Consider the following 12711-nt stretch of genomic DNA (forward strand, 5'->3'; position numbering starts at 1 on the left):
ATTTGCTTTTGGAGCCAGCCTCAAGTGGCCATTTAAGGAATTGCAGCTTTTCGTACTTAAAATCTGTCTTTGTTTTTCAACTGTTTGCTCTTTACCATAAACCTTAGTTTTTAATGTTTTTTGGACCTGGAATAAATCAGCTGTTTATTGATCATCACTACATTACTGTGTGATGTCCTTAAGTTTGTATTAGCTACTGTAGCTTTGATTTTTAAAACAAATAGGTTCCACCATAATCCGCCCTCAGGACGTTGTTTCAGGTCACAGGAGATTCAAGTCTCTTTATCAATCAAAACCTCAAAGAGACTGCATATAATATCCAACAAATTGCCATTAATCCAGTCTATATTGTGTTCATTTTGCCCATAATTAACAAGAACTTGCAATAGAGAAATGGGTTCACAACAAGGGACAATAGTTCTGATAACTCTTATTTCTTTGTTGTGAAATGAGGAAAAGCGGTGAAATTCGGTCATTAGTGAAAGCTAGCGGCTAACTGATGCTAGCGGCTAATTGATGCTAGCGGCTAACTGATGCTAGCGGTTAACTGATGCTAGCGGCTAACTGATGCTAGCGGCGCTGCTTGTTACAGCTACAAGAGTAGCCATTAGCGTATCAATGCTAACTCAAAATTGTGGTCGCAACATTAGCTGACATTTCATAGTGGCGTTACAATCGTGCCAATTCAGCACATTGCAGAAGTTAGCAGAAGTAAGGATTAAAAGTTATTACAATGTTAAATTATAAGTTAGTACAACTTACAGTTGAGTTGACAAAAATCTGAATTCAGAGTTGAGCAGACTCAAAACCAAAACTTAAAATATTTAGTTTAATTGTCCAACTTACAATTTTATCGAAGTTTGTTGCCTTGAAATTTTGAGTTCACCCAACTTTTCTTTTATTTGCAGTGTGATTTTTATCCAGTCGAGTCAAAAAAAAAGTCATTCATAAGTTTAGAAACCAACTAATTTGTGTTGCTGTGATGTGAGGGTCCTGGGAGGAATTCTCTGAGCCCCCAGGTGTGTCTGAACAGGTGTTGTCGGGGCTTTTCCTGTCCTCTCTGGCCTCTTTTCTCTTTATTGGCACCGGGGCTGTGGAGCCGATTGTTTGGCTGTTGCCGTGGAAACGTCTCTTGTTTTCCGAGTCGCAGCGTGTCGAGGCAGGCAGGAAATGATCACTGAGTCCAAAGTGTTCCTCGGTGCAGAAGATACGTATAAAAAAAGAGGCTGGACTTGAGTCATTCTTGACTCACAGTTAGTTTTACTGAAGAAAAAAACAAGTCGTGTCAGTAAAGTCTCTCTGAAGCAGCTATTCTCAACCTTGGGGTCGGGACCCCAATTGGGGTCGCGAAATGATTTCTGGGGGTCGCCAAGTCAGCTCTGTCTCCTCTGTCTTTTTTGGTCATTTTGTGGGGTTTTTTTGTTTGTCATTTTGTGTCTTTTTTGGTCATTTTGTGTCTTCTTTTGGTCATTTTGTGTCTTTTTTTGATCATTTTGTTTCTTTTTTGGTCATTTTGTGTCTTTTTATGGTCATTTTGTGTCTTTTTATTGTCATTTTGTGTCTTTTTTGGTCATTTTGTGTCTCTTTTTGATCATTTTGTTTCTTTTTTGGTCATTTTGTGTCTTCTTTTGGTCATTTTGTGTCTTTTTTTAATCATTTTGTGTCTTTTTTAAAACATTTTGTGTCTTTTTTGGTCATTTTGTGTCTTCTTTTGGTAATTTTGTGTCTTTTTTGATCATTTTGTTTCTTTTTTGGTAATTTTGTGTCTTTTTTTAATCATTTTGTGTCTTTTTTGGTCATTTTCTGTCTTTTCTGGTAATTTTGTGTCTTTTTTTAATCATTTTGTGTCTTTTTTGGGTCATTTTCTGTCTTTTTTGGCCACTTTCTGTCTTTTTTTGATCATTTTGTGGTCAATTTGTGTCTTTTTTGGTCATTTTGTTTCCTTTTTTTGTCATTTTCTGTCTTTTCTGGTCATTTTGTGTCTTTTTTGGTCATTTTTTGTCTTCTTTTGGTCATTTTGTGTCTTTTGATCATTTTGTTTCTTTTTTGGTCATTTTGTTTCCTTTTTTGGTCATTTTGTGTCTTTTCTGGTCATTTTGTTTCCTTTTTTTGTCATTTTCTGTCTTTTCTGGTCATTTTGTGTCTTTTTTTGATCATTTTGTGGTCAATTTGTGTCTTTTTTGGTCATTTTGTTTCCTTTTTTTGTCATTTTCTGTCTTTTCTGGTCATTTTGTGTCTTTTTTGGTCATTTTGTTTCCTTTTCTGGTCATTTTGTGTCTTTTCTGGTCATTTTGTTTCTTTTTTGGGTGATCTGAACTGTGTGTGTGAGATTGTGTTCAGTGAGCGGGGGTCGCGGACAACATGCATGTTAAATTGGGGGTCGCGACTCAAAAAGGTTGAGAACTACTGCTCTAAAGAAGTGGACGAGTAGAAAATGATGCATCAAACAATGTGTATATGAGTGTTTCTGCAACTACGGGCATTTTTAAGTCCCAGCAGTGAAATTTTGGATTTATGTTAAAATTTGTCACTTTTTTTTATTTTTTTATTTAAATGGTTAGCAATTCACAGATACAGAACATACAGTACTGAGCTTTATTAACTGTTTATTATTATTATTTTTTCTTTAATTTCTTGGTGTGCGTCTCTAGAATAGAGTCATATTGGTGCAAAATTGGTTTTACAGTTCACAAGCAAAGTTCTTTTTTCATTCCAGCTCAGAAATTGTTTACAATTTCTGCCATATTGGCATTTTTTCCCTCTAAAATCATGATTTTGAACCATGAAGGTCCTGTAATGATCAGGCTCTTGGGGGGGGGGGGATCCAGCATTTTTGGAGCTTGACCCAAACAAGGAAGCATTCTTTGACTTTTTATTATTTTTGCACAACAATTTAATATTTATCTTCAATCTAATATGTTTTGCTGACTTTGTTATAGTATACAATGGCGGTTGCACACAAGATTCATATAAATTCTTTAAAAAAAAAAAAGTCTCAGTCATGATGAGAACATGTTCCACAAAGATTTAAAGTACATTTGTGAAATATAGTTATTTTGCACCCTTTCTGCAGTAATTACACATTTAAACAGAAGATTTATTACATACACTACTGGTCAAAAGTTTTAGAACACACCAACTTTTCCAGAATTTAATTGAAAATGATGCAGTTTAATGTCTCAGTGTACTCTGAAATTAATGCACATTTGCAACATTTAAAATTCTTTATTGAGCATGATAGTGTTTTGAAAGTAAAAAAAAGATTCAAAATCACATTTTATGTTGGACTAAAGGACTAAAAAAAGACACAAAATGACCAAAAAAAGACACAAAATGACAAAAAAAGACACCAAAAGACACAAAATGACCAAAAAAAGACACAAAATGACCAAAAAAAGACACAAAATGACAAAAAAGAGACACCGAAAGACACAAAATGACTAAAAAAAGCCACTTACCTTTGGACCCTTTCAAGCTGTTCATTTGACTTGAACTGCTTGAATTTCAATAAAAAACTGGAAAAATTGGGGTGTTCTAAAACTTTTGACTGCTAGTGTATTTTGCTTGCTTTTTAGAGTACAATAAAAAGTAAATGTGCACATTGTTAAATGTTGACATTGATCACAGTCCAAGCAGCGTTCTGCTGGTCATTTTGTGTCTTTTTTATTCATTTTGTGTCTTTTTTTTTGTCATTTTGTGTCTTTTTTTGGTCATTTTGTCTTTTTTAGTCATTTTGTGTCTTTTTTAGTCATTTTGTCTTTTTTAGTCATTTTGTGTCTTTTTTTAGTCATTTTGTGTCTTTTTCTAGTCATTTTGTGTCTTTTTCTAGTTATTTTGTGTCTTCTTTTGGTCATTTTGTCTTTTTTAGTCATTTTGTGTCTTTTTCTAGTCATTTTGTGTCTTTTTTTTTGGTCATTTTGTGTCTTTTTTTGTTGTCATTTTTTGTCTTTTCTAGTCATTTTTGTATGGTCAGTTTTGGTTAACCTTACCTTTTTCTTATTTACCTCTAATTGACCTTTAAAATTGGGGTGTTCTAAAACTTTTGACCGGTAGTGTATGTCAGTATATTGTTTTCATCGAGGTACACAAGCCAAAAACTACTATATACTCGGCTTTTGCCTGTTGTATGAACCGGGAAATTGTGAATGGCCGCTCTAGTCTGAGTTATTACATTTTTCTCCTCACTTCTGGTTTGTCACATTTGATTCTGCGCCTCAGAAAAGAGGTTTGTTGCTTCTAGACGGAGCTGAGCAGGCGACTTCCTCACAAGTGTGAGTCTGCCAGCCAGTCCTGCTCTTGGCAACTCCGTCTGGATTCAGCTGCAACATTTTTTCTCGGGGAAAAGAGACGACTAACAACCGAACGTCTGACTGATTCCTCATGTGTGTCCTCGGGAGCAGCAGGGAAGCTAACAAGGGGAAGAGACATGACATCAAGTCAGACACAGCTGGCAATATTTGCCAAGACACTTCCAGTTAAAGTATCACTCAGTTTGATGTCTCAGAGATTTAAACAAAAGAGTGTCGGACAGTTAGACACAGAAATAAAAAGTAATAAAAGGATATAAATGAATGTCAGGCCAGAGAATGTAACTAAGTACATTTACTCAAGTACTGTACTTAAGTACAATTTTGAGGTACTTGTACTTTACTTGAGTATTTCCATTTTATGTAACTTTTTACTTCTACTCCACTACATTTTTAGGCAAATATTGTACTTTTTACTCTAGGATTTAGCTGCCAGCTAAATGTTATGTTGTGTCTGTTTTAGTTATTTTGTGTCTTTTTTTGGTCATTTTTATGTCTTCTGTGGGGTTTTTTTTTGGTTATTCTGTCTTCTCATTTTGTGTCTTTTTTGGTGTCTTTTTTGGTCATTTTGTGTCTTTTTGTGTCTTTTTTGTGTCTTTTTTTTGGTCATTTGTGTCTTTTTTGGTCATTTGTGTCTTTTTGTGTCTTTTTTGTGTCTTTTTGTGTCTTTTTTTGGTCATTTGTGTCTTTTTTGGTCATTTGTGTCTTTTTGTGTCTTTTTTGTGTCTTTTTTTTGGTCATTTGTGTCTTTTTGTGTCTTTTTTGTGTCTTTTTGTGTCTTTTTTTGGTCATTTGTGTCTTTTTTGGTCATTTGTGTCTTTTTGTGTCTTTTTTGTGTCTTTTTTTTGGTCATTTGTGTCTTTTTGTGTCTTTTTTGTGTCTTTTTTTGGTAATTTTGTGTCTGTTGTGTCTTTTTTAGTTATGTTGTGTCTTATTTTGTCATTTTGTGTCTTTTTTGTCATTGGTGTCATTTATGTGTCTTTTTTGTGTCTGTTTTAGTTATTTTGTGTCTTTTTTTTGGTCATTTTGTGTCTTTTTTGAATCATTTTTATGTCTTCTGTGGGTTTTTTTTGGTTATTCTGTCTTCTCATTTTGTGTCTTTTTTGGTCATTTTGTGTCTTTTTCAAGACATTCAAAGATTTTGAATGCTTAAATATCATCTTTGCCATTTTTTTATGTGCTAATGTGTCCCTCTGATTAAACTGGAGTGTTTGTTGAACCGGCTAACATTTTTTAAAATTCAATATCAATTTTCATATATGAATTTAATTTGGATCATATTTGCTACATCAGGTCTTTTTGTGCAATTTGTTGCTCACAATTTGCTTTTCTTGAACTCACATAATCATATAAAACCTAATATTTTTAACCAAATAAAACGTTGACTTTCCTTTTTACATTTTCCTCAAACATACAAAATATTTTTTTCCATATAAAACAACATCATACATCTGCTGATATGAAGTTTTCACGCAGCAATGACAGATCCACCAGTGGAACCAGCAAATCATTTTTGTTACATCTGGTATTTTTGTGAAATTTGTTGCTCAGTTTTTTTAATCATCAATTCATGTATTCATCAGGTTTTCCAGGAAAAAAATATCACACTGATGATGTAGAGGTCTCAAAAACGTATGTATCAAATATGATACACTTGGCTTTATAGGGTTAAAGTATCACTCAGTTTGATGTCTCAGAGATTTAAACAAAAGTAACACGAGTGTCGGACAGTTAGACGCAGAAATAAAAAGGTAAGAAAAGGAAATAAATGAATGTCAGGCCAGAGAATGTAACTAAGTACATTTACTCAAGTACTGTACTTAAGTACAATTTTGAGGTGCTTGTACTTTACTTGAGTATTTCCATTTTATGTAACTTTTTACTTCTACTCCACTACATTTTGAGGCAAATATTGTACTTTTTACTCCACTATATTTAGCTGACAGCTTTAGTTACTTTTCAGTTCAAGATTTAATTAATAATCATTAATAATTAATAATTAATAATTAATAATTAATCAATGTAAAGTGATTAGAGTTTTTTTTTATTAAATCTATTAACAGTATATTAAGTAATTAAATGAGCCCAATCTTTACAAAATTAAAACACTGCATACATTAAAACAGTAGTTCTCAACCTTTTTGAGTCGCGACCCCCAATTTAACATGCATGTTGTCCGTGACCCCCACTCACTGAACACAATCTCACACGCACAGTTCAGATCACCCAAAATAGAAACAAAATGACCAAAAAAGACACAAATTGAGCACAAAATGACAAAAAAAAGACACCAAATGACCAAAAAAGACACAAAATGACCAAAAAAAGACACAAATTGACCAAAAAAGATACAAAATGACAAAAAAAAGACACAAATGACCAAAAAAAGGAAACAAAATGACCAAAAAAGACACAAATTGACCACAAAATGATAAAAAAAAATGACATAAAATGACCTAAAAAGACGCAAAATGAACAAAAAAAGACATTAAGTGACCAAAAAGACTAAAACACATGAACACTTTAACACAGTGGAGACAGAGCTGACTTCCAAAATGATTTGGCGACCCCCAGAAATCATCTCGCGACCCCAATTGGGGTCCCGACCCCAAGGTTAAGAATAGCTGCATTAAAACACCAATACAAATAATGTAATAATATATTTAGAATATATAAAACAATCATAGTGGGTCCATTCTGCATAACCCGAGTACTTTTACTTTTCATACTTTAAGTAGATTTTGATGCTGATACTTTTCTACTTTTACTTCAGTAAGATTTGGATGCAGAACTTTTACTTGTAGTGAAGTAATTTACCAGGGTGGTATTAGTACTTTTACTGAAGTAAAGGATCTGAATACTATAATTTTGTGGTCAATTTGTGTCTTTTTTGGTCATTTTGTGTCTTTTTTTTGGTCATTTTGTGTCTTTTCTTAGTCATTTTGTGTCTTTTTTTGGTCATTTTGTGTCTTTTTTTAGTCATTTTGTGTCTTTTTTTTTGGTCATTTTGTGTCTTTTCTTAGTCATTTTGTGTCTTTTTTTGGTCATTTTGTGTCTTTTTTGATCATTTTGTGGTCAATTTGTGTCTTTTTTGGTCATTTTGTGTCTTTTTTTTGGTCATTTTGTGTCTTTTCTTAGTCATTTTGTGTCTTTTTTTGGTCATTTTGTGTCTTTTTTGATCATTTTGTGGTCAATTTGTGTCTTTTTTGGTAATTTTGTGTCTTTTTTTGGTAATTTTGTGTCTTTTCTTAGTCATTTTGTGTCTTTTTTTGGTCATTTTGTGTCTTTTGATCATTTTGTGGTCAATTTGTGTCTTTTTTAGTCATTTTGTCTTCTTTTGGTCATTTTGTTTCTTTTCTGCGTCATTTTGTGTCTTTTTTTGGTCATTTTGTGTCTTTTTTTGGTCATTTTGTGTCTTTTTTTAGTCACAACCCGAGTACTTTTACTTTTCATACTTTAAGTAGATTTTGATGCTGATACTTTTCTACTTTTACTTCAGTAAGATTTGGATGCAGGACTTTTACTTGTAGTGGAGTAATTTACCAGGGTGGTATTAGTACTTTTACTTAACTAAAGGATCTGAATACTTTTTCCACCACTGTAAGAGACAAAGGCAGCCATTGTTTGGTCTGGAGATGCCTCACATGTTTCTAGGCCGGGGGCCCAGACTGAGCAGCTTACCTGTGCTTTGTGGCTCCGCAAGAGAATGGGACAAAAACAGAGCAAATATTATCATTTCCTAACATAACATATCTGCTCTGCAACTGGCACAAGTCTCAATCATGTGAAAGGGAACAATAATCTGCATTTGCTGGCCCCGGTTCACTCTCGGGGAATTTTAGCCTTGCATGAGCCGGGCGGCGGGCCGGCCGCCAACGGGGACGCTGCTGCTGCTTCTTTTTCTGGTGGAGGAAGCGAGGATGTGCCTTGGCTCGCCGCTGGCGTGCAGTTAAAGGTTTTATAAGGGCGGCTGGACATGAGCAGGGCCTGTACTGCTTCATGTTGAGCCACTTGAGGGAAGGAAGTATAAAGTCTTTCATTGCTGCAGCCACTAACAGCGTTTGACAGTTGTGTTTTTCATGAATCACATGACGTTTATAGTTGTTTATAACACACAGCGTGCAGAAATATCACAGCTCTCTCTTCCAAAGGGCTGTTCTACTCAAGTCACATGACTTGGACTCGAGTCAGACTCAAGTGATGAATCTGATGACTTGACTTCAGTTTGGAAACTTTGGAAAAAGTAGCTTTTTTCCCACTTTTTTCTCGTAAATCTGCAACTTTTTTCGCGCAGATTTGCCACTTTAATCTAGTAAATTTGCAACTTTTTTCTCGAAATATTACCTGAAGTCACCAAATGTAGTTCTTTGCCTGATAAAGGCTTAAACATTTTAAACTATTGTTGTTTTGGTTTTTCTATGCCCTAATTAATGAGATTTAAAGTGGTGAATCTGGGGAAAAAAAGTTGCTTTTTTCCCACTTTTTTCTTGTAAATCTGCAACTTTTTTTCTTGTAGGTTTGCCACTTTAATCTAGTAAATTTGCAACTTTTTTTTCGAAATATTACCTGACTCTAACTACCAAATATAGTTCTTTGCCTGATAAATGATTAATACCTGGCAACATTTTAAGTAATTAAGAAGAGTAAAAACAGCAGCATCTAGTATTTTTGAACGGATTACATTGTGTCATTTATGAAGGTTTTATTTTTGTTTAATCTCACATGTACACAAAGACAAGACACAAAATGACGAAGAAAAGAAACAAAATGACCAAAAAAAGACAAAATGACAAAAAAAGACACAAAATGACAAAAAAGACACAAAATGACTAAGAAAATACACAAAATGACCAAAAAATGAAACAAAATGACAAAAAAGACAGTAAATGACTAAGAAAATACACAAAATGACCAAAAAAGACACAAAATGACTAAGGAAATACACAAAATGACCAGAAAAGGAAACAAAATGACCAAAAAAGACACAAATTGACCACAAAATGATCAAAAAAGACACAAAATGACCAAAAAAAGACATAAAATGACCAAAAAAAAAGACACAAAATGACCAAAAAAAGACACAAAATGACCAAAAAAATACACAAAATGACCAAAAAAAACTAACTAGGGTTAAAAGGGTTAATACCTGGCAACGTTTTAAGTAATTAAGAAGAGTCAAACAGCAGCATCTAGTATTTTTGAACCGATTACATTGTGTAAATTATGAAGGTTTTATTTTTGTTTAATCTCACGTGTATTTTGAAGAAAATTTACTTGCGAATCTGTCTTCATCACCACAGTTTTGTTCATTTTATTAAGTGAACAATCACAGCTTTAATGAGTCCTGCTACAATGACAATTACTCATCTCAGAACAAGACCAAGAACATTTTTCTCTGGAGTCTGCTCGGCCTCGACTCGCCTTCTGGTGTTTTCCAGGAGCCTGCAGGCAAACAATTATTTTATTAAGGCTCCATCAAATTTATTGGAGCAACACAAGCTTTTAATGAACATTCTTCACTCTGACACTCGCACACTGTGTTTAATGTTCGGTTTATATACCCTAATAATTACCCACCAACGTTACATTTTGAGAAGCAGAACAATTGATGTTTGTTTGTGAAACAGTAACATTCAGGCTGTTTATGTAATTTTGTTTAAATGATGAATTTGCTTCTTTTTACAGCAGCAGGAGCCGAATGTCTGCTTTAACTGTTCACTTCACATTTGTCATGAGTTGTTTTGTCTGTGAACCTGTTGCTCTTTCACCTTTCCCGTCAGTTACAGGTGTAATCCTTTATAACGGCTATATATGTCGACTTTAAACTTTATTTCTCTGCTCGCAGTGATGAATTGCGGAAAGAGGCGCGGCAGTCGAAGAAGGAGCTAGACATAAATTGACCACAAAACGATCAAAAAAGACACAAAATGACCAAAAAAAGACACAAAATGACTAAGAAAAGACACAAAATGACCAAAAAAGACACAAATTGACCAGAAATTGGTCAAAAAAGACACAAAATGACCAAAAAAGGACACAAATGACCAAAAAAGACACAAATTGACCACAAAATGATCAAAAAAGACACAAAATGACCAAAAAAAGACACAAAATGACCAAAAAAAGACACAAAATGACCTAAAAAGACACAAAATGACCAAAAAAGACACAAATTGACCAGAAATTGGTCAAAAAAAGACACAAAATGACCAAAAAAGGACACAAAATGACCAAAAAAGGACACAAAATGACCAAAAAAGACTCAAAATGACCAAAAAAAGACACAAAATGACCAAAAAAGACACAAATTGACCAGAAATTGGTCAAAAAAAGACACAAAATGACCAAAAAAGGACACTAAATGACCAAAAAAGGACACAAAATGATCAAAAAAGACACAAAATGACCAAAAAAAGACACAAAATGACTAAGAAAAGACACAAAATGACAAAAAAAAGACACAAAATGACCAAAAAAGACACAAATTGACCACAAAATTATCAAAAAAGACACAAAATTATCAAAAAAGACACAAAATGACCAAAAAAAGATACAAAATGACCAAAAAAGACACAAATTGACCAGAAATTGGTCAAAAAAGACACAAAATGACCAAAAAAACCACAAAATGACCAAAAAAGACACAAATTGACCACAAAATGATCAAAAAAGACACAAAATGACCAAAAAAAGACACAACATGACCAAAAAAGACACAAATTGACCACAAAATGATCAAAAAAGACACAAAATGACCAAAAAAAGACACAAAATTACCAAGAACCTGTTGCTCTTTCACCTTTCCCGTTAGTTACAGGTGTAATCCTTTATACCGGCTATATATGTCGACTCTAAACTTTATTTCTCTTCTCTTCAGTGATGAATTGCGGAAAGAGGCGCGGCAGCTGAAGAAGGATCTCCAGGCCATAAAGCAGAGGAAAGAAGCCAGTTTAAACCCTCCAGTGGAAGAAGAAAAGGAGGGTATGTGAGCAGATTTTATTCCCTTACAGTCACTGATGGATGTGCATAACTGCTGCTCATTATAGTGTGAATTTATTGCTGCTTGATAATATACTGTACATATATCTCACCACAACTAGGTGCTTAGAAAAAGGCTCTTTCAGCACAGAGCTGTGAGTGTGAACAGGGTGGTCTGTGCTGCATTCTCTGCTAATGGACACTAAGACAGGCAACCCTCTGATTTTGTCAATTAGTTGCAGACGTCTATTTTTCTCCCCCCCAAGGGTCTGCATTTTTGTGTTAAAATTGCGTGGGCGAAAATTGTTGAGTGGCCTCCATCATTGCACATCAAACCCTCTGTGTGTGTTTGTTACTTTGCAGCTTTTTTGGCCAATGTCAGAAAAAAAAAACTGCCCCCAAAACTTCCTCCCTCGGGGTCCTCACCACACTGCACTCTGTCATAATAATGCTGTCAATCTTTTTCAGATGCTGAAACACATTTTTGAAAATTACAAAAACCGCGTAAGGCACAGAGAGGTTAGCTTGAGGTTTTGCGTATATTGTTGTGCAACAAAACAAAATAGTTCGTGGGGGGTTTCCTGCTAACTGTGGGGTTACCATGATCGGCGTTTATTGCTCAAACATTGTTTTTGTCTCCACAAACACTGCTGGTTTTATTTTTTTAAACACTAAGCCCACTCTTGATTTGCAGCTGATGCACAAATTGACCACAAAATGATCAAAAAAGACACAAAATGACCAAAAAAAGACACAAAATGACCAAAAAAGACACAAATTGACCACAAAATGATCAAAAAAGACACAAGATGACCAAAAAAGACACAAATTGACCACAAAATGATCAAAAAAGACACAAAATGACCAAAAAAAGACACTGATGCACAAATTGACCACAAAATTATCAAAAAAGACACTAAATGACCAAAAAAAGACACAAAATGAGCAAAAAAGACACAAAATGACCAAAAAAGACACAAAATGACCAAAAAAAGACACAAAATGACCAAAAAAGACACAAATTGACCACAAAATGATCAAAAAAGACACAAAATGACCAAAAAAAGACACAAAATGACCAAAAAAGACACAAATTGACCACAAAATGATCAAAAAAGACACAAAATGACCAAAAAAAGACACAAAATGACTAAGAAAAGACACAAAATGACCAAAAAATGATATGATTTATCACTTAAGGCACAGAGAGGTTAGCTTGAGGTTGTGCGTGTATTGTTGTGCAACAAAACAAAATAGTTCGTGGGGGGTTTTCTGCTAACTGTGGGGTTACCATGATCGGCGTTTATTGCTCAAACATTGTTTTTGTCTCCACAAACACTGCTGGTTTTATTTTTTTAAACACTAAGCCCACTCTTGATTTGCAGCTGATGGCTTTAAGATTTTAGGGTGAAAGAGCACAAAGTAC

General features: G+C 34.1%; 1 protein-coding gene across 1 annotated transcript in view; it reads left to right on the forward strand.

Annotated features, from left to right (window-relative positions):
- Positions 1-12711, forward strand: part of cwc27 (CWC27 spliceosome associated cyclophilin) — a 79181-nt gene that overhangs the window by 39765 nt on the left and 26705 nt on the right. The window contains exon 11 of the mRNA XM_059358047.1: positions 11185-11288. Coding sequence (XP_059214030.1) covers positions 11185-11288 — 104 coding nt within the window. The remainder of the gene's footprint in view (positions 1-11184; positions 11289-12711) is intronic.

Source organism: Centropristis striata, chromosome 19, assembly GCF_030273125.1.
Source record: "Centropristis striata isolate RG_2023a ecotype Rhode Island chromosome 19, C.striata_1.0, whole genome shotgun sequence".
Taxonomy (NCBI): domain Eukaryota; kingdom Metazoa; phylum Chordata; class Actinopteri; order Perciformes; family Serranidae; genus Centropristis; species Centropristis striata.